Below are 25,943 nucleotides of genomic sequence, written 5' to 3' on the forward strand. Positions count from 1 at the left end.
AAATATGAACTTAAAGAAAAAAAGTTCAAAAAACAGGTGCCTTAGACAAGTTTTGATATTTTGTGGTAGTTATGTAAATCTGGCTGTCAGATGTACAACATGAATGAGCATTTGGGAAGTGCTTAGAAGTCAATGAGTAGATATATCTCTGTAGGTTATTGCTGTCTTTCACATAGATAATTAGAGAATGGAGGAACATTAGTAGAAATTAGTAGAAAATGTTGGCTTTTCCAGTTAGGCTATAAAAGTACTTGGTTCAGAGGCACCTGCTGAGGTGGAAGGAGGAGACTGGAGGTTTGTATTGCTTGCTTTGATTCTTTATCTGTCTTTCTCTTGGTGTAGAGGGAGCTGGGTGTCCTGTCACCGGAGAAGAGACGAAAGTGTGTGCGGACCAGAGTCCTCAGAAGGAGCCAGCTCTGCAGAACCTGTTGCCATGCAGCTCCCCAAGCTGCTGTTTCTTTCCTTGCCACTACTTCTTAACATGCTTGAACCAGCCAGAGCTCAGTTCCCTCGCCAGTGCACTACCATCGAGTTTCTGAGAAGCGGCATATGTTGCCCAGATTATTTCCCTGTGTTTGGGCCTGGTACCGACCAGTGTGGAGTGTCTACAGGGAGGGGCCGGTGTGTGCGGGTGACAGTAGACTCACGACCCCATGGCCCACAGTACATCCATGATGGAAGGGATGACCGTGAGCAATGGCCCATACGCTTCTTCAACCAGACCTGCAGGTGCAATGGTAATTTCTCTGGTTACAACTGTGGGTCATGTCGCCCTGGATGGACTGGACCTACCTGTAGCCAGCGAATCAATATAGGTAAGAACATCAGAAATATGACATGAAAACTGTTCATTGGTGTCTTGATTTTAAATGCACCTAGATTATCTTTTTTCTTTAAAACATAAAATGTCCCTTGTATGTTTATAAAAATGTACTACAGGTGTTATTAAGGCAGCTGTTAAATGAGCTAACTCATTTACAAAACACCTACACTGACTACACAATAAAATGAAGAAACAAAACCTGTAGTCAGAGCAAGATTAAGACCAAGCCCACTAGAGAATATAACATAATCATGTTTAAATTTTCTGTTCTTTGAATTATTTATTAGTACAATCATACGTATAGGCATCTATGTGTGTTTGTGAGTATATCTAGGAATACATATCTATATATCATGATCAATATCTTATAAATACTTTAAACATGATAGCAGCTCTTCTGATTCACAGTCCCTTAATACATTTCCAGTCTACACACCTCACATTGTAAATTTTTACTTACCTAGTTGCTACCACTGTCTTTCAAAGCCTTGACACAAGACTATGAGCTATTCAGCTGAAACAATGCAGTGACTGATGAACCTTCCTGAGAGCTGTGCAGTTTCATTTTAGTCTTGACTATTAGTAAACAGATGTCTCAAAAAGAAAAAAAAATATTAAAATGGTTACAAAGTATCTGCAGGAGTAGAAAAATACTGAATATTGTAGGTAGATATTTTTTTAAAAAGAACAGACTAGATATCAGATATTTGCTCTTAACATAAAGCCACATGAATTAAAAAGATTTTATTGTTTATCAGTTAAAGTTTAAAGATGATATTGAAATCGTGTAAAATTCATAATCCCTCAAATTAATGATGGATTCCATTAATATGAGAAACAACAGGTGCCTGACTTAAATGTGCAGTGCCTCTTGCAGAATCAAAACTCAGTACTGCGGTTATTTTCACCATATAGAAAATACTCCATGAATGTGAGCACATGCTCCAGAAACAGTTAACATGTAAAGTTTACCAATTCAAGCCTTAACAATCATCTTTCTTTAAAATATCTTTTAGATGGCTATGGGAAAGGCCTTAGGATTTTATTCATCCTTTGAGCTCCAATAAGCAAACTAGACAGCAGAAAGTGTTACTCATGGATTGGATTGGCTAAGTGGCACCCTCTGATTCTCTAAGCCCATTCCCATTAACAATGATGATAACTCTGAAAAGTAACAAAAAAAAACCCCAAATGTTAGCACGCAGAAACTTAGAACAGTAAATCTGAGGGTAAACTAAAAGCAACTGTAGCTGACATAATTTTTTACTCTATTTTTCAATAAAATATTAAGCAAATCACATTTATCATGCATAACAATGTGAATTAAAATATGATAAATTAACCTATTATTATGCTTTATGTTTCTATACGGAGGTCACATCTGCCCATCCATAAAGCTGGCTTCTGTTGCTTAGATATTAGAAATAATTATTGGATTATTTTGACATATCCATATATAATAGCTTTAAAATGCATTTTTGTGCCTTCATATCTTCTAAAATCATGCTTAAATTTAGTAATAAAATTTTTACTGTGGAGGATCAGACATGTATTTTTGGAAAATTAATATGTTAAGATGCATACATAAATCAAATTTGGATGGTTATTTTTAGTTTACTGCTTGAAGTCATCAACAAAAAAAAATTAGAGTCTGCCAGGAGAAAGGCATGTGTTTCAGGATTCAGAGTCCTTGGATGAAAAGCACACTTTATAACAGCATTTCTATAAACTTCAGTGAGGCTAAAGTACCCTTCACTGAATCAACTTCCTTTTATACAGTGATGAAAAACTCACTTTTTTTCTTCTTTCTGATTCATGCTGGAGACATAATGTTTCTTTAATCAATATAGATTCATTTGGCTATTATGGATTGCACAGTACATTTAATAATGAAAATGAGTGCACTGTGAAGAACAGCTTTGTGGTTTTTCATCTTGGTTTCAGTCTAAACATAGCATGAAATCTTCTCAGCCCTGTGAGACTGCTACTGAGGTGACTGTTCTTTTTCAGATACTCTTATATTTCAGAAAGTCAGCTGCTCCCCTTGTTTATAATTTTCCCAGTCTATATGTGGATAAATATAATTTAAAATACATAGGTTGCTCCACAGGTAATGCCTCCTATTTATTTCCATAGAAACTACAACAGACACAAGGAGCACAATAACACTATTGGATAGAGCAATAAAAGTAGGAGATATTACTTTCAGAACAGTCCTCATTGTTTGGGTATATAACTACTAACACATAGCTGCTTTTAACAGTAGCAGATAATGACATTCAGAAAGGGATGAATAAAGTTTCAGGCTTTATTTTCATTCAGATTAACCTTTCTGATAATATTTTCTATTTATACACAGTAGCCTCTGATCTGCCCCAAAAAATCTGGAGGAATGCTTGAAGAGAAAGGGACTTAGATTTATTAAGAGCAAAATAAATTAGTCTTCTGAAATCAGACTTCAGTTTCCAAGTTTATGTTAACTTTTTTTTCTGTATCCCCATAGTCAGAAGGAATCTTTTGGATCTTAGTACAGATGAGAGGAGACGTTTTGTGAATGCTCTTCACCAAGCCAAGGTGACAATCCACCCTGATATTGTCATTGCCACAAGGAGACGTGAAGAAATATTTGGACCAGATGGCAACACACCACAGTTTGAGAATATCTCCATTTATAACTACTTTGTGTGGTCTCATTATTATTCTGTCAGGAAGACTTTTCTTGGTGCAGGGCAGCAGAGCTTTGAAAGAGTTGATTTCTCTCATGAGGGACCAGCTTTTGTCACATGGCATAGGTATCATCTACTGCAACTTGAAAGAGACATGCAGGTAAGGTTAGCAAAGAACTTTGCATTCTCATATTCCAATAGACAGAAATGACAGCAGCTTTTTCTACACATTGAAGTCATTTTGCTTCAATTTCAGTATCAAAAAATTACACTAAATTTACTGGAACGTATTTAAGTTTTAGATAGACATTATAAAAATGCTAACAGTAATAATATTTCAATTAAAATAATAGCAAAAACACAAGTTATATAAAACTCAATATACAAGTGGATACATATTCTGGAACAATCCATATAAAGTATTTTATTGGACCAGAAAACATAATTGCTAGTTTTGTATGAAGGTCACGATTCTTGACGAACTTAAACTAATTAAAGCAGCAGAAATTCTAAAGAAAAGTATTGCAGAGACTCAGAATCACATGTTATTTCTGTAATTAGTGCAATTGGTTAGATAAATTAATGTTTTGTGTGACTCTGTTTCATAACTGTTTCTCTTGTTTCCCTTTCTTTGTGTAGAATTATTCATAAAAATACTATTTTATTGACTATCATTCTTTTTAAAGAAGAGAAAATTGAGTTTTTAAGATCATGATTAAATGGCCCATGTAATCACTTCATGTATTTCCACTAGCTTTAGAGGTGCCACTTTTAGGTTCTGGCAGGTCGAACTCCCTTCAAAACTGAAATTCACATATGATATCATTGTCATTTCAATATGTAGAAGCCCGGAGGAATTCCAAATCTTGATGACACTTATTGCTTATGTTGTTAAACTAGATCATTAGTTAAACTGAATAGGCTGCCCAGTACATCCAGATTAATACATATTGGAAAACAGAGAATGCTCCAGAATTGTTAAATTCCATGCCCTACTAAAACCAAACAATGACAGTTTGAAGGATCAGTATTCTTTTCCTTCCTTTTCCACCTGCTCATTTATTCCGCAATTGGCTTACTTTTTCAGCATGCTACAAATATAGCTGCTGTAAGGCCTTTAAAATATTTGGAAAAAAATGGGGTATTGGTATTAAATGATGTTTCTTACTATTCACAATATGGTTTCATGGAAAAAGGGGAGCTTATTAGAGGGGGATTTGAGACTCAGTTCAACAATCTAAGAATCTGTTTTGGTGAACTGGCAAAAGTATCAAAGTGAAAAATTACTGAAAGCTTTTCCATAAATTTCCTTAGATTTTCTCCTTTCCATGAAGTAGGACTCTGGATCTTTTTAAGATATATTTAACAGATTTTGAAAATCCCTCTAGCAGTATGTATCGTAGATGCCTGTGGCAGAGATTTACTAGTGCCACACTTATGTGTTTTAGAATATGCTACAGGACCCCACTTTTGGCCTTCCCTACTGGAACTTTGCAACAGGACAGAACACCTGTGATATCTGCTCAGATGACTTGATGGGAGCTAGAAGCAATTTTGATGTCTCTCTGATCAGCCAGAATTCAATCTTCTCTCAGTGGCGTGTGCTGTGTGAAAGTATAGAAGACTATGATAGCTTGGGAACCATTTGTAACAGTAAGTGGGACAAGTGAAAGATGTTTGGAGAAAACATTTCTTTAATAATAAGATTTTACATGGCAATAGCTCTTTTCAGCTAAAAAAAAAAAAAAGACTTAAAGTGTATTTTGGATATTTTTGGCTCAATACTCATACATCAGTTTTCTGATATAATAAAGAGTTATCACCTGTCTTTCACTGAGGCACTAAACAGCTTGTAACAGAGTATGAGTCAAATGCTTTGACTCCACTTCTTAAGAAATTACAGAATCATAGAATAATTTGAGTTGGAAGGGACCACTGAAGGTCATCTTGTCCAAATCCCCTGCAATGAACAGGAACATCTACAGCTAGATCAGGTTGCTCAGAGCCCTGTGCAGCCTGACCTTGAATGTCTCCAGGAGCTAAGCATCCACCAACTCTCTGGGCAACCAACATTTTCCAGTGCTTCTCTACAATTATCATAAGAAACATTTTCCTTATATCCAGTTTAAATCTCTCCCATTTTAATTTGAAACCTTTTCCCCTTGTCCTATCACAACAGACCCTGCTAAATAGTCTGTCCCCTTCCTTCTTATAGCACCCCCTTCAGATACTGACAGGCTGCTATCATATCACTTCAGAGCCTTCTCTTCTCCAGGCTGAACAGCCCCAGCTCTCTCAGCCCATCCTCAAAGGAGTGGTGTTCCTTCTTAAGCATAACTGCTGTGCCATAGATAATTTGAAATGGCAGTGTTGCGTTTTCACTGAACCTTAAGCTTTCTTCTTACTTCTCCACTTACAGCCTTCAAGGTTTACTGTTTCTAAAGAGAAAAAATAAGTAAATACATATGTTAGCTACGTTGAGTGTGTTTTGAATACGAAGAGTAATGAATCTTATTACATTTTCTCAACTAAAAGAGCTAAAAATTCAGCATCTGCATGGAAATAGAGTATTATTAATAAATAATACTGAATGCAGTGCCTACCTAGCCATCTACAATCCTTTCCCCAGCTACTCTATCAGAATGTCCACAAATTATTATTATAGGTATCATCAAGAGATCACGCTGAACAACTATAGGAAATTCTCCCAAAATACTTGTAGAACCGCAAATTTCAGTAAGAGGCATCTAGATGCTTTATGAAAGGAGTAGCACACAGGTTAGCACACAGAACCTTGTGAGGATTCAGGTTATTTTCCTGAAAGATCTGACTCTTTGGTTTAGTTTAAAAGTCATTTGTGAGATCTTTTTTTTCTTTTGTTATTTTCACCACAATTCAGTCATCAGAAGGGTGCATTCTTTGGTCTAGTGCTCTTCATCATTTTTGTTTTCTCACTTCTCTCCACCTCCAGGCACTGAGGGTGGTCCCATCCGCAGAAATCCTGCTGGAAATGTTGCACGGCCCATGGTACAACGTCTCCCAGAGCCTGAAGATGTTGCTTTGTGTTTGGAAGTTGGTATATTTGACACTCCTCCTTTTTATTCCAATTCAACGGACAGTTTCCGAAACACAGTAGAAGGTAAGCAATACAAACAGGACCTGGAACAATTCCAAATAATTCAGGGGAGAAGACTCAGCATTTTTCCTGTTGAAAGTGAGCTTGGAGACAGTTTAAAGGACACTAAGAATACATTGTTCTTAGAACTATGTATTAGTTTATTAATGGAAATAAGTCTGGATTAATTACTGTATTAATTACTCTGAATGAATAGATAATGTATGTCAGTTCTTGAAGTATATAAAATTCTTAAAAGTGTGCCACTGGTGTACTAAGTAGAATCTAGCTGATATCCATCCTGAGTACAATTCTCCAAGTAATATGTTGCTATAGAGTAGAACTGACAGCCTTTGACCACAAAAAGATGCAGAAGCCTTATCATCCTTAAGCAAGACAAATGTGCTCACAGAAGCTATTATTGTATGTTAATTGTAACAAACAAAAGAAAGAAAAAGCCTTGGTAGTACATGTTGGAATTGCATTGAAGTAGTAGTAGTTGAGGTCTCCTTGATTAACTGCTAGACATGCTGCAAGATTTACTGGTAGACAGGTCATTCTCTCTCAGCCATATAGCTCTGCCCTTCTTCTCCAGACTCTACACTTTTAAAATTAAATTTACAGTCACTGGGATATGAACATACTTATCCCAGCACAGAAACCAGCCTACAGATTTGAGCCATATTATTCAGCCAGCATCCTGGTGTTTTCTTCTGCACTTCAATAATCAAGACTTTCTAAATGGAAAGATTTTTACAAAGAATTTTGAAAATTATGAGAAGAGTTTATGAAATGACAATTTCAATTTGAACATTGTAAGTTTTTCAGAATGCTTCAGATCTTGACCTATGGCTTTGGAGGTGGTGGACACTGACAGTGTTTTGTAGGGACACTCTGAAAAAAACAGCATGTGAAGCTCTTTGAGATGTGCTAACAGTATACAAGGAAATGATGGGTAAAAACCTAACAGCTGGCAAATTACAGTAGAAGGTAACAACCTAAAACTTAATCCAGCAGCCAAAAGTTATTTCAGTTACACTGAGAGATGTTTGGGTTCAAAATATAAAACTTCATTTTCATGCTATGATGTGGTTTGTTTTGGCTGTTTCTACTTTAGATCCCAGCAGCCTTGCACTCCACATTCTCGGCATTCTTTCTTAAAGCATATTTTAGTCTGAAAGTTGCACGTGGGAATTACGCTTGGGAATTATGCATCCTAGGGACATTTCTCAAGTGCCAATATGTGGAGAATAACCTAATCATTTATGACAAACAAGGCAGCACAACAACATGAAAGCGTTTCAGAGAAAAATATCCAGTTGGGGCTGCAGCTTCCAAACAGAATGTTCACTGGAATTTTTTGTGTTGCTCTTTGTTTGTGTATTCAGGGTATAGTGATCCTTCAGGGAAATACGACCCAGCAGTTCGAAGCCTTCACAACCTGGCCCACCTATTTTTGAATGGAACAGGAGGGCAAACTCATTTATCACCAAATGATCCCATTTTTGTCCTCCTGCACACATTTACAGATGCTGTTTTTGATGAGTGGCTGAGAAGGTATTCTGCTGGTAAGATGTGCTCATGGGTGGAGCTGGGAGGGGATTTTGTCGGTCTTTGTAGTCACGAGATGTCAGCAGCTTCTTGTGGGACAGCAAGATGCCCCTAAGCTTAGGAGAGAGGACTACAATTCTAGCAGTTAGTAAAGTCAATGAAGATGGAGAAATAGCAATAAAGCTTGCTTCCTCACCCTCTGACATCCATTTTCAAATCACTGTCTGTTAAGGGACTTGAACACAGATGCCAGGCACAATTCGAGAAAATAAAGTGAGCAAATGCATTGTCTTTGACAGTGTAACCATCTAAGTTCAAAACACTGTGGATATTCCCTTACTGTTTAGGGTAAATATTTGTGTTTCCTCCTGACAAACAAAATCAGTTGCCTTGCACATCCTCACCACTGATTCTGACCACATTTTCAATTTATTACTAGAATTCCAGAACCATATTCATATCTGTTTTACTCCTTTTTAGATATTTCATATATAAATTGTGGTAACTGTTGTAACTGTTGCTGCCCTTTCTTCTTCTATTCTGAAATGCAAGAAGGGAATAAAGGAGAAAGTGAATGAAAATGAGGAAAGAAGGACAGAAGGAAGGAACTGCAAGAAAGGATGGAAGGAAAGATGGAAGCAAAAAAAAAAAACAAGGAAGGCAAGAAATTGGCATCAGTGAACTGGGGAGAGAATTCTATGTAACCCAAACATCTGAGCTCTGGTCTGCACAAAGAAGCAACTGTATTACTCTTAAAAAATCCAGCCCCCTCCTCCTTCTACAGAAGACAGTTGCTGTTGCACAACTGAGACTTCTTTGTGCAGCTTAAAAAACCTACAGCACTGACTTTCCCATGCCAACTCTTGGGGAAGAAACTGTATCCCTTTGTGGTACTTACATGACCTATCACAAGCTTTTGCATTGTATTACTGAAATGGAAGTTTTGCTTGTGGCTTTTTTTTCTTCAGCTGACTTTTTCCTGATTTACCATAAAATTCTAGAAAACTTCCACTGGAAGTCATATCAGCTGCCCAACTGAACTTCTCAAGAGATCTGATGCTGTTGCAATGTAAGATCACAGCAAAAAGGGTTTCCTTGTCCTCATGTATGTGTGCCTCCTTTTTCAAGCAAAAAGAAATGAGAAGTCCAGCACAGGCCTAATTTTTTACAGTTTACCAGGAGGGGAGGAGAGGAGAAGAAAGAAGCTTCTCAAAAGCCCTGAGTCACTATTTCAAGAAACTGAAATATTGCAAATGACATAATGATTTTGATTTTATTTACAGAAGTTTTAACTTAAACTTAAACTGATTTAACTTTCTGATTTAGATATCTCAACATATCCCCTGGAGAATGCCCCTATCGGACATAACCGGGAGTACAACATGGTGCCTTTTTGGCCTCCAGTTACCAATAATGAAATGTTTGTTACTGCACCAGAAAACCTGGGATATAGCTATGACATTGAGTGGCCAGGTAAACTGTCCAACCTAGGTGTTAACTCTTTTTCTCTCATCGTGTCTTTATCCCTTAAAGCTTATATATCATATAACAAAGTTTGTTCAGATTACATTAACAGTATTTGATGCCTTAGTAAAGGCCTATTTCTCTTTGCTCATCTGATCTTTCAAATCAGTTGTGTTTGAGTTTTAGTAGAAATTCATAGCTAATCATTACAGACATGTACTACCACTACCCACCAGAGTTTTTGAGAAAGTTCTTATTTGGATCTAAAATTTTCACTATGTCCTTATTTCTAAAGCATGTGTCTTCCTTAAGTTACATGAGAGAGTGCAAACCAGACAGCAGAAGAGAGGTCCAGGCCCATTTTCAAAGTGTAACAAGAGAAAATAAAATTTTCTCACATTTTGGAACAAATATTCAACCAAAATTTCAGCTAGTTCTAATTCAAAACTCAGTAAATCGTGACAGATATTAACTTTTGTCCTGTCCCTTTAATAGCATTTACTTTTAATAACTTTTTCTTGTGCTTTCCTTCTTCCAGGTCGAGCTCTCCGTGTAACAGAAATGATAACTATTGCAATAGTGACTGCACTCATTCTTGTTGCAATTATCTTTGCTGCTGCTGCATGCATTGTACGTGTGAAGAAAAATAGGGACGAGTTGCATCAGCCTCTTCTCACTGATCAGTATCAACACTATTCAGATGATTATGATGGCATAGCAACACCAAGCCAGTCTGTTGTATGAAGAGATGGCACTTTTTGCATGTGACTAAAACTGATTATTTTGTCATATTTTTAAATGTTTGTCATCCAACTGCTTTAAAATAAAGAGCATAAACTGTAAGCTGTCTTGATATATTTGTTTCAGGCTTCACCTCCACTCTCATCACACTTGGGTGTCAATAAATCACCTTTTGAAATGCTAATTCTATGTTGACTTCAGTAGAATTTCACTCATTCTTCAGGGCTCACCTACAGACTTTCTTCATGCATATTTTTGAAAAGATCTGGTAAAATTTAATAATATGCTGACACTCAAAGTCATTTGACTTTATTTAGCCTCTATACCTGGAATTCTTTTCAGGGTATTTTTGTGAAAGCATAAGGCAAAGTCTGGACTGGGACTGAGCAATTGCAGAGCTGAGTAGCAAAGGCAACTTGATCCAGAAGCACAATCGAAAATGCGGGTCAGACCTCTCAGCTAGGTGAAAAAATGTGCTTCCAGTATGCTAGGCATGGAGCTACAAGGGAATGCTGAGAGGAATGTTATGCCTGAAATCCACCATTCCTCTTGGAAAACCCAGTGCTTTTGTTTGTCTTTGAAAGGAGATCACCACTGAGAACCCAATCCAGTATTCAGACACTTCAGCTCTGCATTCAAACACAACTGCTTGAAGAATGCAACCCTTTGAAAGGATAGTTGGTAGCAGCATTTTTTCTATTATGAACATTATTAATTATTATTATCATTGTTATTATTATTATTCACTCAACTACTCTCTTTCTCTCTCCCATTATCTCCTTGACAGGTTACATTCTCCTCAGCAATAAGAGAAATTAATTCAGTTCTGTCCTCCTGAGAGAATTTAAAGTTATACATCTTTTTAACAAAAGTCCCTAGGTATAATGCTGAAAATAGACTTCAGTGGAAAATCCACTGGAAAATCCACTTCAGTGGATTAAAGTAGTGTTATCCAGCGTGCTTTGGATCGAGGTCAAGAGACCTGGACTTTTTTCTTAGCTCTGTTACTGACCTGTTGAATGTTCTTAGGTAATGTATTTTTACCACCATGACTCATTTTACTCATTTATAACATGGAGAGGATATGATTTATTATTGAGTTTTTTACTTCTGTGGATGAAAAGAAATGTACAGAAGCTCGATTACAGAAGGAAAATGGTATGGCAAAATCAGATCTTTTTAAAAGGACTTCAGACATTAAAGCCATTCAGTACTTCAAGTGAAAACATGTGCTTACATTTTGAGCAGGCGATGAGTCTTGTAGTTCAAGGACCAAGAAGACCTGCCTACCAGTTAGCACTGCCACACATAAATTAAGGAGGCAAGGCAGATTTTTATGAAAGACTTAAAAAGAAAAGAAACGGCAAGCACAGTAATTAAAAAGGGAAGGAATGTGGAGAACTGTGTGCATGACACATCCTTGATAAGAATCTCACAAGTCCCTGTTTTGGCAACTTTTTACAGTACTCTGAATTACACCTAGGTATAGTGAGAAACATTCCTGCCATCCACTGAAGTTGTTTAGTGTTTGCTCCTGAACTAATATGACAAGAAATCTAGTTTAATCTTGAAATTTGAAACTGCTAGCAGAATTAAGAAAGGCAAAGATGCACCAGAAAATAGATAACTTAAAGTCTTTTACTAATTTTGTGAAGGCAAGATCAGGTAGCAAAAAATCACAAAGAGAAGAGGAGACAAGAAAATATCTGGAAAATATGGTAACTAAGAAGGTTTGAACTGACGACCATGCAAAAAACAGCTGTTATATAGAAAGCAAGGAATTGATTCCATTAGGGCAAAATTGAAAGGAAGCTCAGATTTGGATGTAAGTAAAAATCTCTGAAGTTCTGTCAGACAGAAGCTTACACATAAATAAGATACATAAAATTTATGTATCGCTTGGAAATTGGCAAAAAAAGTTGATGATGATGAGAAGTGAATTGAAAGCCTCGAGTGTAAATAGTGATAGAGCTTTTTTCCACAAAAAGTTATTAGCTTAATAAAATGCCATATTGTCATTGTTTTCACATAGTTAACAGCGAGTGTATCATGAAAAAAAAAATATCTAGGCCTTTTAAGAGCCCTCTTAAATGAGGATGTTAGTGAGTTTTTGAGTTTATTTTCCTCCTTAGTTCTCTAACTGTACCTAAGTTTTTTCTTTTGAAATTAATTTTTCTTATTAAAAAGTAGACAGTAATTAGTGAATTAAAAAAAAAGAAAAAGCAACTCAGATTCTTTCCTGATCCTTGAGCAGAGAAAGGTTTTGAGAATCTGCAAGAAGAGAGACTACATACATGACAGAAATATTGTAATGAAGAGCCTAGATAGAATGATCCAGGTATATTTTTCTAAGTCAGCGATAATCAACCTTCTTTTTCTGTAAGATGAACATACTTATCTTGGAAGAAATAGGTAATTGTGGAATGAGAGTACAGAAATTGCTTTACAGTATAGAAATTAAAATTATTATTTCTGCATCAAGACTGCAAGTGATTTCTGTCCAAGAACTCTTAAAATCGTACAAAATATCTTAAGCACATCTGTAAGGTGTTTGAAGCATTTTATTAAATCAGCTAATTATTATGTAATTGAGAACAGTGATATTTTTCCTTCCCCATGGAAGGAAAAGTAAAAAAGTCCTGTGCAACTACAAGCTTATAAATTTAGAATCAGTATCATGACAGGCTCCATAAAAAAAAAACAAAAACATGAAAACACCAGTGGGATAAAATATAGCACAGATTTATCAAAGTTACACTGTGTTACCAAGCTTAATAGCTTTCTCAGATATGATAATTTCCAAATTTTATTCAGGAATTATGTTGATGATGAAATTTTTGATAAATTATCGTGTGCTTAGCCCTGAAAAGCTAGGAATCAGAATGGGATCTGAGATCTGAGTTGACCAGATAGTCAAAAGATAGTTAAACAGTATCAAAAGAAATACCAGAGTTACCAGCCCCCTGCAGCCCTTTAATATTGAATTACAAAGACTGAATCAGACTTACTTAGTTTTTCCCAAAAAGCACAGAACATCCGTGCATGGCTAGTCAATGCCTCTAAGACTGTGCTGAAAATGATCATACAAAATAATAAAAGAAATAATAATAATAATAATAATAATAATAATAATATAGAAAATCTGGAGAAATACCTTGTGAACTTTATGAGCTGAGGCTTGTTAAGACAAAGTGAGATGGTACAGTAGCGATATCTTCCCTACCTGTATTTTGGTAAAATGTATTTATATTCCCACATGCAAAATTTGCCATTGAGGAACATTTTTTTTTAATAAAACAAGTTTATTGCAGAAAACCTTATGCTACCAGTGTGATACTAGCATGAAAACAGTAAAGGTTCACAATTGTTCACATGTTGTAGCATAGTTTGTTCATAAATGTATTGCATATCCCTTCAGTTTAAAAGATGAATGTCTGCTTTGGACAGAGATTTTTTTTTTTTTAAACAAAGAGAAATATTTCTGAAAGTTTCACCTCTTCTTGTCTGGAAGTGCTGGTTAATAGTGGCATTATGCTGACCTAGAATTGGAATGACTCTCAAGATGCATTGCTGAAGTATACTTTGTTAGTCTTCGCAATATTTTTATTCTTCAAAAAGTGCCTCACAACTAAGTATTTTATAAAGAAAAGAATAATTTGGCAAGGATGTCTGATTAAAACTGAAATTATTATTTTCTAAATATTAATTTGAACTTAAATTTATGGATCTCCTCATTAAAAATTTAATCTTAACTTCAAATCTCATTTAACCTCCAATTTAGAAAGAAACTCCTAACCTCAGCAGGTGCTTTGTTCAGGTGCCACTTTATGAAGATAGTAAAAGGAATGGCAGTCACAATATCTGCTTCTTGGTTTTCACTGGAGGGAATTAAAATATCAGAATTCCAACTAAAAGAAAGCTTGAATTGATTTAGGTATAGATTTTCACATATAGAGAACTGTGTGCATCATTTAATGTCATCCTGTAATTCCTGTCCTTGATATTCAAAGGTATATGAGGTAAGCCACTGCAAATTGCAGTTACCTGTATCTTTTTTCCCTTTGTCCCTCCAAATGCTAGGGTCAAATAAGGGGATCTAAATTGTAATTTAATGCAGAATGCTATGTTTGCATGCACATACAAACTGACTTTAAGAGCCTTGTCAATCAGACAAGTATGGATTTGGACTTGATAACTAGTAAAATCAATCCCATCAAGGAACGAGTGCTCCTATTCGGTAGAACAGGGAACTGCGGTACATTGAGTGAACAAGGACGATTAATATGTAAGGAAGAAGTAATAATGCAAAATTAAATAGGCTTGATATGTTGATGGCTGCCTAAGATTTTAAGATGTTGACACGACCTTCTTGCTTACTACTGGTGTTAAGTTTTATTTTGCTTCAGTTCAGAAAGGTTAAGAGTAAACTACTGATATTGATAAAAAGCTTTCTCCTGAAGAATTTGTTTTTTCCAATGAAAAAATGTCAGGGGAGAAGAGAAGAGAGGAAGAAAGTATTTGTTCAGGAACTGAAAGTTGTATTGCAACAGAAATTGTCTTGGGCTATTAAGCTTGAAGTTTGCAGGAAAAACAATGTTCCTCTCTAGACTACCAGACAATAATATACCTGAAAAAAGTACCTCCAAACAATATCAAGGCTGAAGGCCTCCAAGAAGAATTTTGATTATCTGTAATATCTTCCACAAATCAATAAATAGGAATGATTCTCAGTATGAGCAGCATAGTTACAGGTGAAGGATAAAATAAAAGGAAATAGAACTGAGCAATTGAAATATAATGCTATGAAGGAATTGAAAGAGCAAACGCTGATTTAGGCTGGACTTAGGTGACAGGGATCATCAATATTTCTTTTTTTTATTTACGTAGCAGAAAATGTCACCTGTTCTAATAACTACTAAGAAATTGCATTAAACACGAGCATAAAACAAAAGAATTGTTTTTGATGTAGGCTGAAATTTCCATTTTATATATCCTTTTGAACAATATTCTTACACCACACCTTCAAGATTGCTTGTGGTAAGATTCCCTTGCACACCCAAGCAGAGAGAGCGCAGCAGAGGGCCACCCGCTCTGACGGGATTTGCTACTCGCCACAGGGTGGCGCGTCGACAAACAACTCAACCTAGAAAGAAAACTTTCCTGCTTGCAAACTTAAAAAATTACTTTGAATTCTAAAAGCAATTCACTAAAAATTTCTGTTGATTTGTATTCCTCAGCTTCCTACTCTAAGAGAGGTCTAGCTACTTTGTGTTTGGGAAACTATTTAAATTTTTCCAAACTATTTAAATTTTTCCAAATTTGCATTTTTAAATGCAAATTCTTAAAAGAAATGGTAATACCTAACCATCTAATATCGACAATTATTTTATCATGACGGCAAGTAAACAAAATCTACTGGGGAAAGAAAATCAAACTGATTTTTTTTTTCAGCAGAGGCAGAAAAGTGATTGTAATATTTTCTCTTTTTTTTTTTCTTTTTTCTTTTTTTTTTTTTATCCCTGCTTATGCAAACAAGAAGAAAATGTGGGTTTAGCAAACATTGATATTATTTGATATTGGAAATTTATTATCTAAATTTGTCCTTTTAACACTGCTAAAACTTTTCTTCTGACAGTCTTGGAAGATAAACCAACTGCTGCAACAGCAGAGCCTTCAAACAAACAAAAATGTATTAGCTCTTTGAGGTAAGAATTCAGAAAAGTGATGCTGATGATAACTAGCCTGGCATAAATGTGGCTGGATACAGATTTTTTCCATCTGGCCAACACCACTGAGTTGCCACTCATCACCTGGATTTTCACCCCAGCACGATACAGGTGGAGCTGCTGGAGTCACCCTAGATTCCAACCTAGAGCACCTCCAGTGCTCTGAAGTGCATCCATTCCCAGGGGATCCCCACAGACAACCAAGCAGTTCTTGCTGCCACTGTATCCTGCCTGTATGCTACCCTGTGCTACCCTCTGCAAAAGAAAACTAAAAAGATTACAGCCTTGCAGTGCAGAAAACTTGTAAACCCATATGTGGTTACATTCTAACAGAAAGTATTGTAATACGTATGGTGATTATTAATCAAAATTAATTTGGAAGTGGACAAATTTAGGCCATGAACTACAGAAAAGAGGCAGAAACTATTTCACTGATGGAGTTTTCTTTTCTGAATAACTTCTCTACATGTCTCGTCATCAATCTGAGGACTGTGAGAATTACTTTTAATGGCTCTTTAAATGTCTCTTCTAGGAGTGAAGATTTAGGGTCAGAAAGTACAGTACTTCACATTTTATCTTTATCATAGAATGTAAGTGCTGTTTCTGTAAAAAAAAAAAAAAAGAAAGAAAGAAAAGAAAAGGAAAGACAACTATTTCTGAACTAGAGGCAAATGGCTATAAATGTTCATTATGGCTCTTGCCCTTTAGATGCTAACCAAGTGACAGGAAAGATAAAGTCTGTCTTCTTAACTATGGAAGATGAGATGAGGTAAAATAAGGGACACTGAAGGATAGCAGAGTGGAAAACTAAGTTCAAACACAGTTCTTGGTAATCAGCCAAAAGTGGCTATCTGGCCTGAATACTCTGCGGCTGAGTATCTCAGGGTCATGTCCTATATCACTCCCAGGGGCTGCATTTTGAACCCCTGGAGCAGGGGCCTCAGTTCTGACCTTCGCTTGAGTCATGCAAGGTGCAGCAGATCCTTACCCTGACTGTTCATTGTAGTTCACCCTTCCTTGCTGTAAAAAAATATAAAAACGTCCTGTTCTGCCTCCTCTCTCAATCCTTATTCAGACACAGCCCAGTAATGCTTTTCAAGTAATACTTTTCAAGTATTTTCAAATAGTCTGCACATGGAAAACATCTGACCTGGTAGTGGTGATGTCAGTGTTGGAGGGCTGGACATCTCAGGAGACCTTTGTTAACAAGGACAGAGGAAGTAGGTAATTGTTGATAGCTTATTCAAGGGGAAATTCATCTTCATGCATAATACCCATTCACTATCTGAGTTTTCAAAGGACTGTGGTGACTGGCATCATACCTTGCTGAAAGCAGGCCCTCTGCATGCAGCTGAACTCACTTATATGAGGGAAAATTTTGCCTTCTGGAAGAACACGCGCATACAAAGTTTTCACCTGAAAAGTTCTTTCCAAAAGACGATAGTCAATTGCTTAGCTGAGGGAAAAAAAAAAAAAAAAAAAAAAGACAGCTAAACAGCAACCTGGTCTAGTGGGGGATGTCCCTGCCTATAGCAGAGGGTTGAAACTAGATGACCTTCTTAAAGGTCCCTTGCAACACAAACCATTCTGTGATTCTATGGTTCCATGATTTACACAGTCATAGTCCAAGCAGCTCTTTCTTCTACACCTCTAAACCAGCCTTGTTTTTAGAATAACAAATAAACTCGCTTATTGGTTGGCATGTATGTGTTTTCCGCAAGAAAAAATAAAAATAAAAATGAGTAAGTGTAGTGCCTTCTAATAACTTTCTCAAAAGTTCCAAATCTAAGCTGAAGTTGCCTCTTCTAATCATCATTTTCTGCAGGCAACAGCCTCTCAGAAGTCTCAGAAGAAAATCAGCTTTGGGTTTTCGCAAATCTTCCCGACCATCCAGAGTCGCTCGTTTCCCCTGCTGCCCGTCGAATCGGAGTGGAAGCCGGAGGCAGCGGAGCAGTGCCCTGCCCCGGACTCGCCACCAGGCGGCGCTGCCTCAGCTCCCCTCCACGCCCCGGGGAGAAGAGCTGTTCTTGGCGCAGGAGGTGCTCAGCTATGCCTACGACAGCCCCAGCGCCTTCCTCGCCCCTGCTAGCCATTCCTTTCCCTCGCAAAACACCTGGTTTCTCAATTGGCTTACATCGTGTTTCTAACTCCGACTAGCAAATGGATTCCAGTAGCTGTTAAGTAAAATTTTGTTGCTGTCCCACGCGTGCTGTCTGGGAGAGAAGAGGGAAAAGCTTATTGTCCACAATCAGACATCGGTGTTGAATTTCCACTTAAACCTGTCTCAGGGTTTCACTGCTGATAGTCCCCAAGAGATGGATACATTTTAGACTGCATGTGTAGAGATTAGTCTTTGATGAGAGGAGATTGAAACCAAGAAGCCAGGAAAAGAGTGAAGTCACAACTACGTTTTTTCTACAGCCTTACTCTATCCATAGGCATGGGAGTCTGAAAGGATATCTGTGACATCATAAAACTAGTCAGTGAGGTATTCCATTTCTTCCTGAACTTCAGTGAAAACTATCTGTAGGCCAGAGAGTGTTTTCATATCTAGAGTAACTTCAGAATAATGCATTGTGGTTTGTAAGGCAAACACTTGGATGTCTATTTATTTGACAAGATGATACATATTTTAAGTGATTCCCTAATAGTTCGGGGTTTAGAATTAATCATTTAATAAGGAAAATGCCTTTTTTATCTGTATAAAAACACCTTCCAAATGTCTAATCAACAGAGAGTCAACCTGTAGAACTTCCACTTTTGAATATCCCTGGCTCATAACCTTTTTTATGAGCATAGACCTTACTTCTGGAGGCCTCTTTGTGAAGCACAGGAGATCAATTCAATTCAACTCAGAAAAAGAATTTAAATTCCTAAGTCTATTCTAGAATTTCAGCTAGTGTTAGAATTTCAGCTGATACGTTTCTCAGCTGCGGTTATATGTGGGTGCTTTCTGACATAACCTTGCTAGATTTAACGTAAGAGAGAGCCAATCAGTTGAGGGAAGGGCTGGTGCCAGGAAATAGGAGATTCTGAACAACTGCAGTTATAGTTCACAAAGATTGGAAAAGTAAGCTCAGTAATTGTTTTGGCAGATGTCTGAAATCTCTGACTATATTTAGGACTTGACAGACACACTCAGAGTCACCTGGTAAAGTTAAGATCAGCAATGGTAACAATCAAGAGGCTGCAATTAACCTTAGCCTAAAATCAAACCTGAACCTGGACTTGAGGTTTAGTCACCTGACCAGACTGAAATCTGACTCTTATCCTGAGGCAAGCAGGCTAATTAGAACCAGAAAATTCCAGGAGAGGTGACTAGGGCTACAGTTTGTGCTAGGCAACTGGTACTATTATGGGCTATTAAAACATACCAGAGTACGTGCCTGAGTCAGATTTTGAATTAAACAATCAAAGCCAGAAGGAGAGAATCAACTGGAGTTACATTTAGGTTTGTAGGGACTGCCCAGACAAATTTAATGCTTATAGTCATATAGGTTAATGACATAATTGCATGTCTAGTGCATGTAGGCACCAGCAGCTAAGGATAAACCATGGGGATGATATCACAGGTCATGTATGTGTAATTACAGTTTACTGCTGATAGGTTAAAGCTACCACAATCAGGAACCTGTGCAGGGTTGCAGGTGGACACTGATAGGTGACTTCAAGAAACGAGGGCAACTTGATTGAGATTTACATCTGGCTCAATGGCCCAGTGGCTGGATGGAGATTACTGACAACTGGCATCCATCAGGTGTCAGTACTGGGACTGATGCTCTTTAATATTTTCAACAATTACATTGAAAGTGGTATCAAATGCGCCCTCAGCAAGTCTGCAGATGACACCAAGCTGTGGGATGCAGTTGACACACCTGAGGGACACAAAGTCATTCAGAGGGACCTAGACAGGCTTGAGAAATGGGGCCAGGGGCCATCATGAGGTTCAAAAAAGCCAAGTACAAGGTCACACAACAACCCCCATTATCAGTACAAGCTGGAGGATGAAAGGAATGGGCACACAGCCCAGTGGAAAAGAACTTGAGGGTACTGGTGGATAGGAAGTGGGACATGAGCCAGCATTGTGCCCTCGCAGCCCAGAAAGCCAAATATATCCTGGGCTGCATCAAAAGAAGTGTGGCCAGCAGGACAAGGGTGGTGATTCCGCACCTCTTCTTTGTGCTGGTAAGGCCATATCTGGAGTACTGCATTCAGATGTGGAGTCCTCAGGACAGGAGAAACATGGACCTGTCAGAGAGCATCCAGAGGAGGGCCACAAAAATGATTCAAGGGATGGAACACCTCTCCTGTGAAAACAGGCTGAGAGAGCTGAGACTTCTTAACCTGGAGAGAACACTCCAGGCAAACCTAGTAGCAGCCTTTCAGTATCTAAGGGGGGTTTATAAGAAAGAAGGGTAGAAACCCTTTAGCAATGTCAGCTGTGACAGGACAAGGAGAAATGGTTTCACACTAAAAGATAGGAGATTTAGGCTGTATATAAGGAATAGGTTTTTTACAATAAGAGTGATGAGGCACTGGAAGAAGTTGCGCAGAGATGTAGTAGATGCTCCAATCCCAAAGACATTCAAGGTCAGACTGCACCAGGCTCTGAGCACTTGATCTGGCTGTAGATGTCCCTGCTGATTTCAGGGGAGTTGGGCTGAAGCACCACACCTATAAAGTAAGATTGAGGGAGTAGGGCTTGTTTAGCTTGGAGAAAAGAAGGCTCTGGGAGACCTCACTGATGCCTTCCAGCAATACATTCTATGATTCTATGACTAGATAACCTTTAAAGGTCCCTTCCAGTTCAAAAGATTTTATGAGTTTTCTCAGACTTGACTAAAGGCATAAAGCAAATTTCTAGGCAGTTGATTAACAAAAGCAATGATAGTATGGGGATTAACATTAATGCTCACAGGGCAGAAAAGTGGTAAGAATTATTTTTAAAGAGAAGAGTTTTCAGGGTTCGTTCTATGCCTAGTGAAGGTGCCTGTGAAGATTAGGTGGCCAAGGTCGTGAAGAAGCATTTAAATATAGGCTGTTGTGGTCTTGGCCGGGTTTGATGAGTATGTGACAAAGTGAATGCCTTTGAGGGGAAGGCGAGCACTATACTAAAGTCTGAAACGGGTTTCCTGATCTGAACTGGGGCTGTCTGGTGAAAGAGATGACTTTAGATCAGGTCAATACTAAAGAAAATAAACCTAGTGGTAAAACCCATAGGGGCTATTAAGAGTTACTGGTTTAACATGATATTAGGACTTAGACCAGTGAGAACTCATCTACTGATCTGACAGGTGGAATTTGAGTTAGCAGAACTTCATTTAGCAGATGAAAAACAAACAAGCAAAAAAAAATCCCACAAGTTAAATCTACATCATGAGCGTGCTTGATCTGAGAGCAAATGAGACTGTTAGACTTCAGAATGTCAAGTGAGTGGCTAAAGATCATTTATGACTAACTGCTAGGATAAGGTTCAGTCAGGGAATGAGGCTGAGACCAGGAGGCAAAATTAGGTTGATGAGGCCATTGTGTTGGATCTACAGATTATCCTAGTTGAGCTTGCTGGTTGGATGGTGACACAGAGCCACAGTGCTGAAGCTGAATTGAGGCTGGAGGTTTGCTTCAAATTTACTACAATCAGAACAGACCTACATTTCACATCAAACCAAAGTATTATGTTGACAGAGAAGGATATCTTGGCTGAGCTGAGTGGACACTGGTACATGGTTGTGCTTGTTTGTTTGTACTTCACAAGTGTATAATTTGAAAAACATCAGCTGAAAATTGTGTGTAATCAAATCAGGAATGTGTTACATTTTTGGTATGCTTTACCTATCAAGGCAGGAAATAATTCAACGTAGGAATTTTTTTCCCCTTGATCCCTGCCCATATATGTCATTGAAGTTCCTGTTAAAAGCTGAAAACAGGAAATCTATCGATCCCAATGTGTTTGTTCCCTGTTTAATATTTTCCCACTAGAAACAGGAGGGTTGGAAACATACTTAAGCTACTTAAACTAATGAGCTACTTCCTCTCCTTCCAGCACTTAAAATAATTGTTTTGGGGGAGGATGAGGAGTCATTCCTGCCAATAACTAAATGCATTTACTTTATTTCATTCCTCCAAAAGATATCCAAGCTGTCTGTAATAAAGGAATTTTCTGTACATGGCAGCTGTGAAAATGCTTCTCGTTTCCAACAATAAATAGAAGCAGCCTTCAGCACCACATTCACTGACATCTATCTTGTGTTTTCTATCACTGTAAATCTAAACAGAGCTCATCGTGTTTCTGCAAAGTCTGGAGACTGTCTGCATAGCCACTCCTTCAGTGAATAAACATCTGCCTAGTTTATCTAGTAAGTAAAGAGTAGCTGACATCAAGTAGTGTACAAAGGAGAAAAGGGGAAAGGATGCACAAGAACAGTCTTTAATAAATAATGTCAAAAGTGAATCTTTCAGCAGCAAGATAAAGTAGGACAGCATTCATGACCCTTTTTACATGCACTTCCTGACCTCCCATGCTCTTCCGCTGCCTGGCTGGGGAGGGTGAGAAACATTGTACTTTGAATAATGAATGTGATATCTTTGCTAGGAGGGCCCAGAAGATTTGTGCCAGGTCAGGGTTTGGATTGCTATCCTCTCCTCAGGAGGCTTGACTTCTTTACAAAACTCAGAGCTAGTAGCAGAGCTAGCACTGTGCTCTGAACAAGAGTACTGCTTTCTTAGCTCAGGAGACAACACTTCTGTTATTGCCTTGAAATTTCTGAGGAATTAAGATTTGTCTTAGCAGCAAACCAAGAAGTTCAATGTACATTATGAAATCCTGAAAATCCAAGGGACTATTTAGCTTGCTGACCAAAATGAATATATTTAGTTCCTGAAGTGAACTGGTATTGTATCAGAACACAGAATATTTAATAAATCAATAAATAAATCCAATTCAAATTCTTGAAAATGAAACAGCTTTATTTAGTTGCACTTAAAGTAAGGAGGGAAAATCTGTTGTACTTGAATTTACATATTTGGAGATAGACTGTAAAATGTACTCCTTTAGAAACTGTACAAATTCTGATACTGTAAAAAGCACTTTGTACCCATGAGTCTTCCTTCCTGCACTCACCCTCTAAGCCCTCCCAGAGTGGGTGGACACTGGATTTTGTGAAAATTTGACCTGCAGAGCAGCTCCTTGCTGATAGCCAGGAATATACTAATACTCCTTTTTTAGCGAAATTAAACATGGAGCATAACACAATCTTTTCAGATATCATCTAGGAGCCATAGCACTGCAAGAGCAGTCCGAGGCTTTGAGGACATAAAAGTAGCAAAGGAAGTAGTTTTGCAAATGGTCAGTAGTTTTGTGAAGCAGAGGGAGAAGGAAAGAGAATCAAGGAGACAGCTGCTAAATTATGGCATCCAGCAGAATTTTTATGGTTGTTTGCATGACAGGAAACAATTCTAGATGTACTAAACAGTCTCAATGGGTGTCAAAGTGTCAAGCTGTACTTTTATGGTTTCTATGCATGGGACTTCTTAGATATCAATAACATATTTAGCATATTTACATAAAAGGAGTGGATGGGTACTCTATCTTGAGATTGAGTTGATGTAAAGTGGCAATAATATGTCTTAGCTACCCCTGAGACTGCATAAGTTCTGATGATGAAGTGTTGTCTGTTATAACTACTATCCTTTGTTTTTTTATGTTTTTGTTTGTTTGTTGTTGTTGTTTTGTTGTTGTTTTTGCAGTCATTTTTCCTTGAATATCTGCCCAACTCCTGCAGTTAGGAGTTACTTTTTTATTTTGAAGGCTAGAAATGAGCATAATGATAGTGATAAATACATAATTATGGAGCAAGAACAACCCTATCTTCCACTTCTTAACATAACTAATGTGTGGTATACCTTTCACATTTACTGCTAAAACAATAAAAATAGGAATTTGTTCACTGTGCTTTCACTGAAACCAAAAATATATGCCCTCAAATGACTCAGTTTCATGTCATACAAAAGTTTCAGGATGTTTAATGTCTTAATGGTGCCAGAAAGTAGTAAAACATTGTAACTGCGTTATAAAGCCACAAAGTTTTCTCTGTCCGGCCAAGATGAGGCAAAACAAATTTGAATGGCTTTGCAAGTCAGGTGTTCCTTATGAATCAGCCTAATAACTAAAGTCTTGTATTACTCTCTGTTTATTGGCTGGATTGGCACAAATATATGTATTATTATTGTTGCTGTTCTTTGTATTAATCATCTTGCATCCCATGCTTTCTCTTTTAATCTCTTGGTTCAGACATGATTTAACTATTTTGCTACCACTTTCCAAATTAAGAGATTTCCTTTCAGTGTAAAATGAAAAGATGCTTCCACTCAGGTCTGGAAAAGAGTGGAAAAGAGACTGCAGATTCTATTCTGTACCCAGTATATCAGACCTAGCTGACCTCTGCTTGAACCTACTGTAGTTAGCTCCTTTGGTACTTCTCTTGAGTATAAGAATGGCTGTCCTCCCAGGAATAATTTAGTGAGCATATGAGCTCTGTTTAGCAACTCCGGAAGCTCTGAGTAGCTTCACATTGTCTCCAGTTAAGTTCTGTGCCTAGTAATAATGACAGCCCTTTTTTAAAACACAATCTTTCTTCCATAATTCCATTGAACTTGGGCAAATACCTGTAGATTAATATGAAAATGTATGTATAAAACTGGCAAAAAATTGTTTTTGAGAAAAATGGTTGGGCCAACTTCTCAGTAATCCACTGTTTCATAGAGACATACCTTAGGCTATTTTGTTGTAATACTTTGCAGGGTCAAACCATGACTCCTAAATCCATGAATTTGTAGCAGTGTCTTCAGGTGGAGAATTTGTGCTGTTGTAATGTGATGAAGGGGTGAGGGGTCGAGTGTGTGTAAGTTCTTTATCCTTGTCAGTGTTGTGATGATTTTTTGGTGTGTGGAATTCTTTTTTTGATGTAAATGAAGTTTGTGAAGGTTGTGTGATGAATGTACAGCAGCATGATTTTAGTTTCTATAAATTCATTATTAGCTCTAAATGTTTCACAGTACTAAAACAACAAGTTTGCCAGATATTTGTCAATATTGGCACCCTTAAAAGAGGAAGAAAGCTGCAGGGGATAGTACAATGGGCTTGCCAGGAAGCATTGGTCATGGCACTGATGTGCTCTCTTGGTCTTCTGAGCATTTTCCACCTGCAACAGCCTCAGGCAACTTTGTTGTAGCTTGATATCTAGTAAAAGGGTAGACTTTCCTGGCAAATAATGAAATAAGATAAGTGAAGAAGTGAAGTCTTTCTTTTTTTCTTTTTTTTTATTTCTTGCTTGACAAGGTAGAGATAGAAGTGAAAACTCAATCAAGAGTTATAAAACACAGTCTACCACTTTTCACCTGCAGAAGAAAATAGGGGAAAGAGTGGGGAGGAGCTGGGGAGGGACAAGCAAATTTTTTATGTTTAGATAGATAGATGCTTTAATTTTTCCCTTTGGAAATTATTGCTTCTCTTTGAGCATGTCTTTTCTAGCACCTCTTTGCATTCCAGTTAAAATGTGTATAATATACTGCCATATCTTGTAAACCTGACTGCTGCTGAGAACAGTAACTCACCTGTGCTTTCTGGCTTTCTCCACTCTGAACTCATAAAGGCATCAGTGATTTATGCTTTCTCGTATGCTTCCTCATGTAAAGTACTTCCTCAGAGAGCAGGGCAAGAGAGGCTTATTCTGTCCCCTTGCCCTACATACGCCCATTGAGAAGGCATATGCAGCATTACATTGGTCACTGACTACTGATCTGGATGCTTGCTTTTAGCAAGTATAATGAGGAGTCATGTGCAGGATCTGAAAGCAGAA

The 25,943-nt window shown here is 37.5% G+C and overlaps 1 protein-coding gene across 1 annotated transcript; it reads left to right on the forward strand.

Moving 5' to 3' along the window:
* On the forward strand, positions 351-10,407 carry TYRP1 (tyrosinase related protein 1). The gene is made up of 7 exons (XM_021381223.1): positions 351-815; positions 3,327-3,649; positions 4,938-5,142; positions 6,461-6,628; positions 7,993-8,172; positions 9,482-9,628; positions 10,158-10,407. The coding sequence occupies exons 1-7, from the start codon at positions 434-436 to the stop codon at positions 10,361-10,363; spliced, it is 1,611 nt and encodes a 536-aa protein (XP_021236898.1). The 5' UTR covers positions 351-433; the 3' UTR covers positions 10,364-10,407.

The sequence above is a fragment of the Numida meleagris genome, chromosome Z (assembly GCF_002078875.1).
Source record: "Numida meleagris isolate 19003 breed g44 Domestic line chromosome Z, NumMel1.0, whole genome shotgun sequence".
NCBI lineage: Eukaryota > Metazoa > Chordata > Aves > Galliformes > Numididae > Numida > Numida meleagris.

What these genes read in the sequence shown, in the direction of transcription:
- TYRP1 (XM_021381223.1), top strand. Translation starts at nt 434, where the DNA reads ATGCAGCTCCCCAAGCTGCTGTTTCTTTCCTTGCCACTACTTCTTAAC. An exon ending in TTTCCGAAACACAGTAGAAG is followed by an intron (nt 6,629 to 7,992) that starts GTAAGCAATACA and finishes TTGTGTATTCAG; the next exon opens with GGTATAGTGATCCTTCAGGG. An exon ending in CTATGACATTGAGTGGCCAG is followed by an intron (nt 9,629 to 10,157) that starts GTAAACTGTCCA and finishes TCCTTCTTCCAG; the next exon opens with GTCGAGCTCTCCGTGTAACA.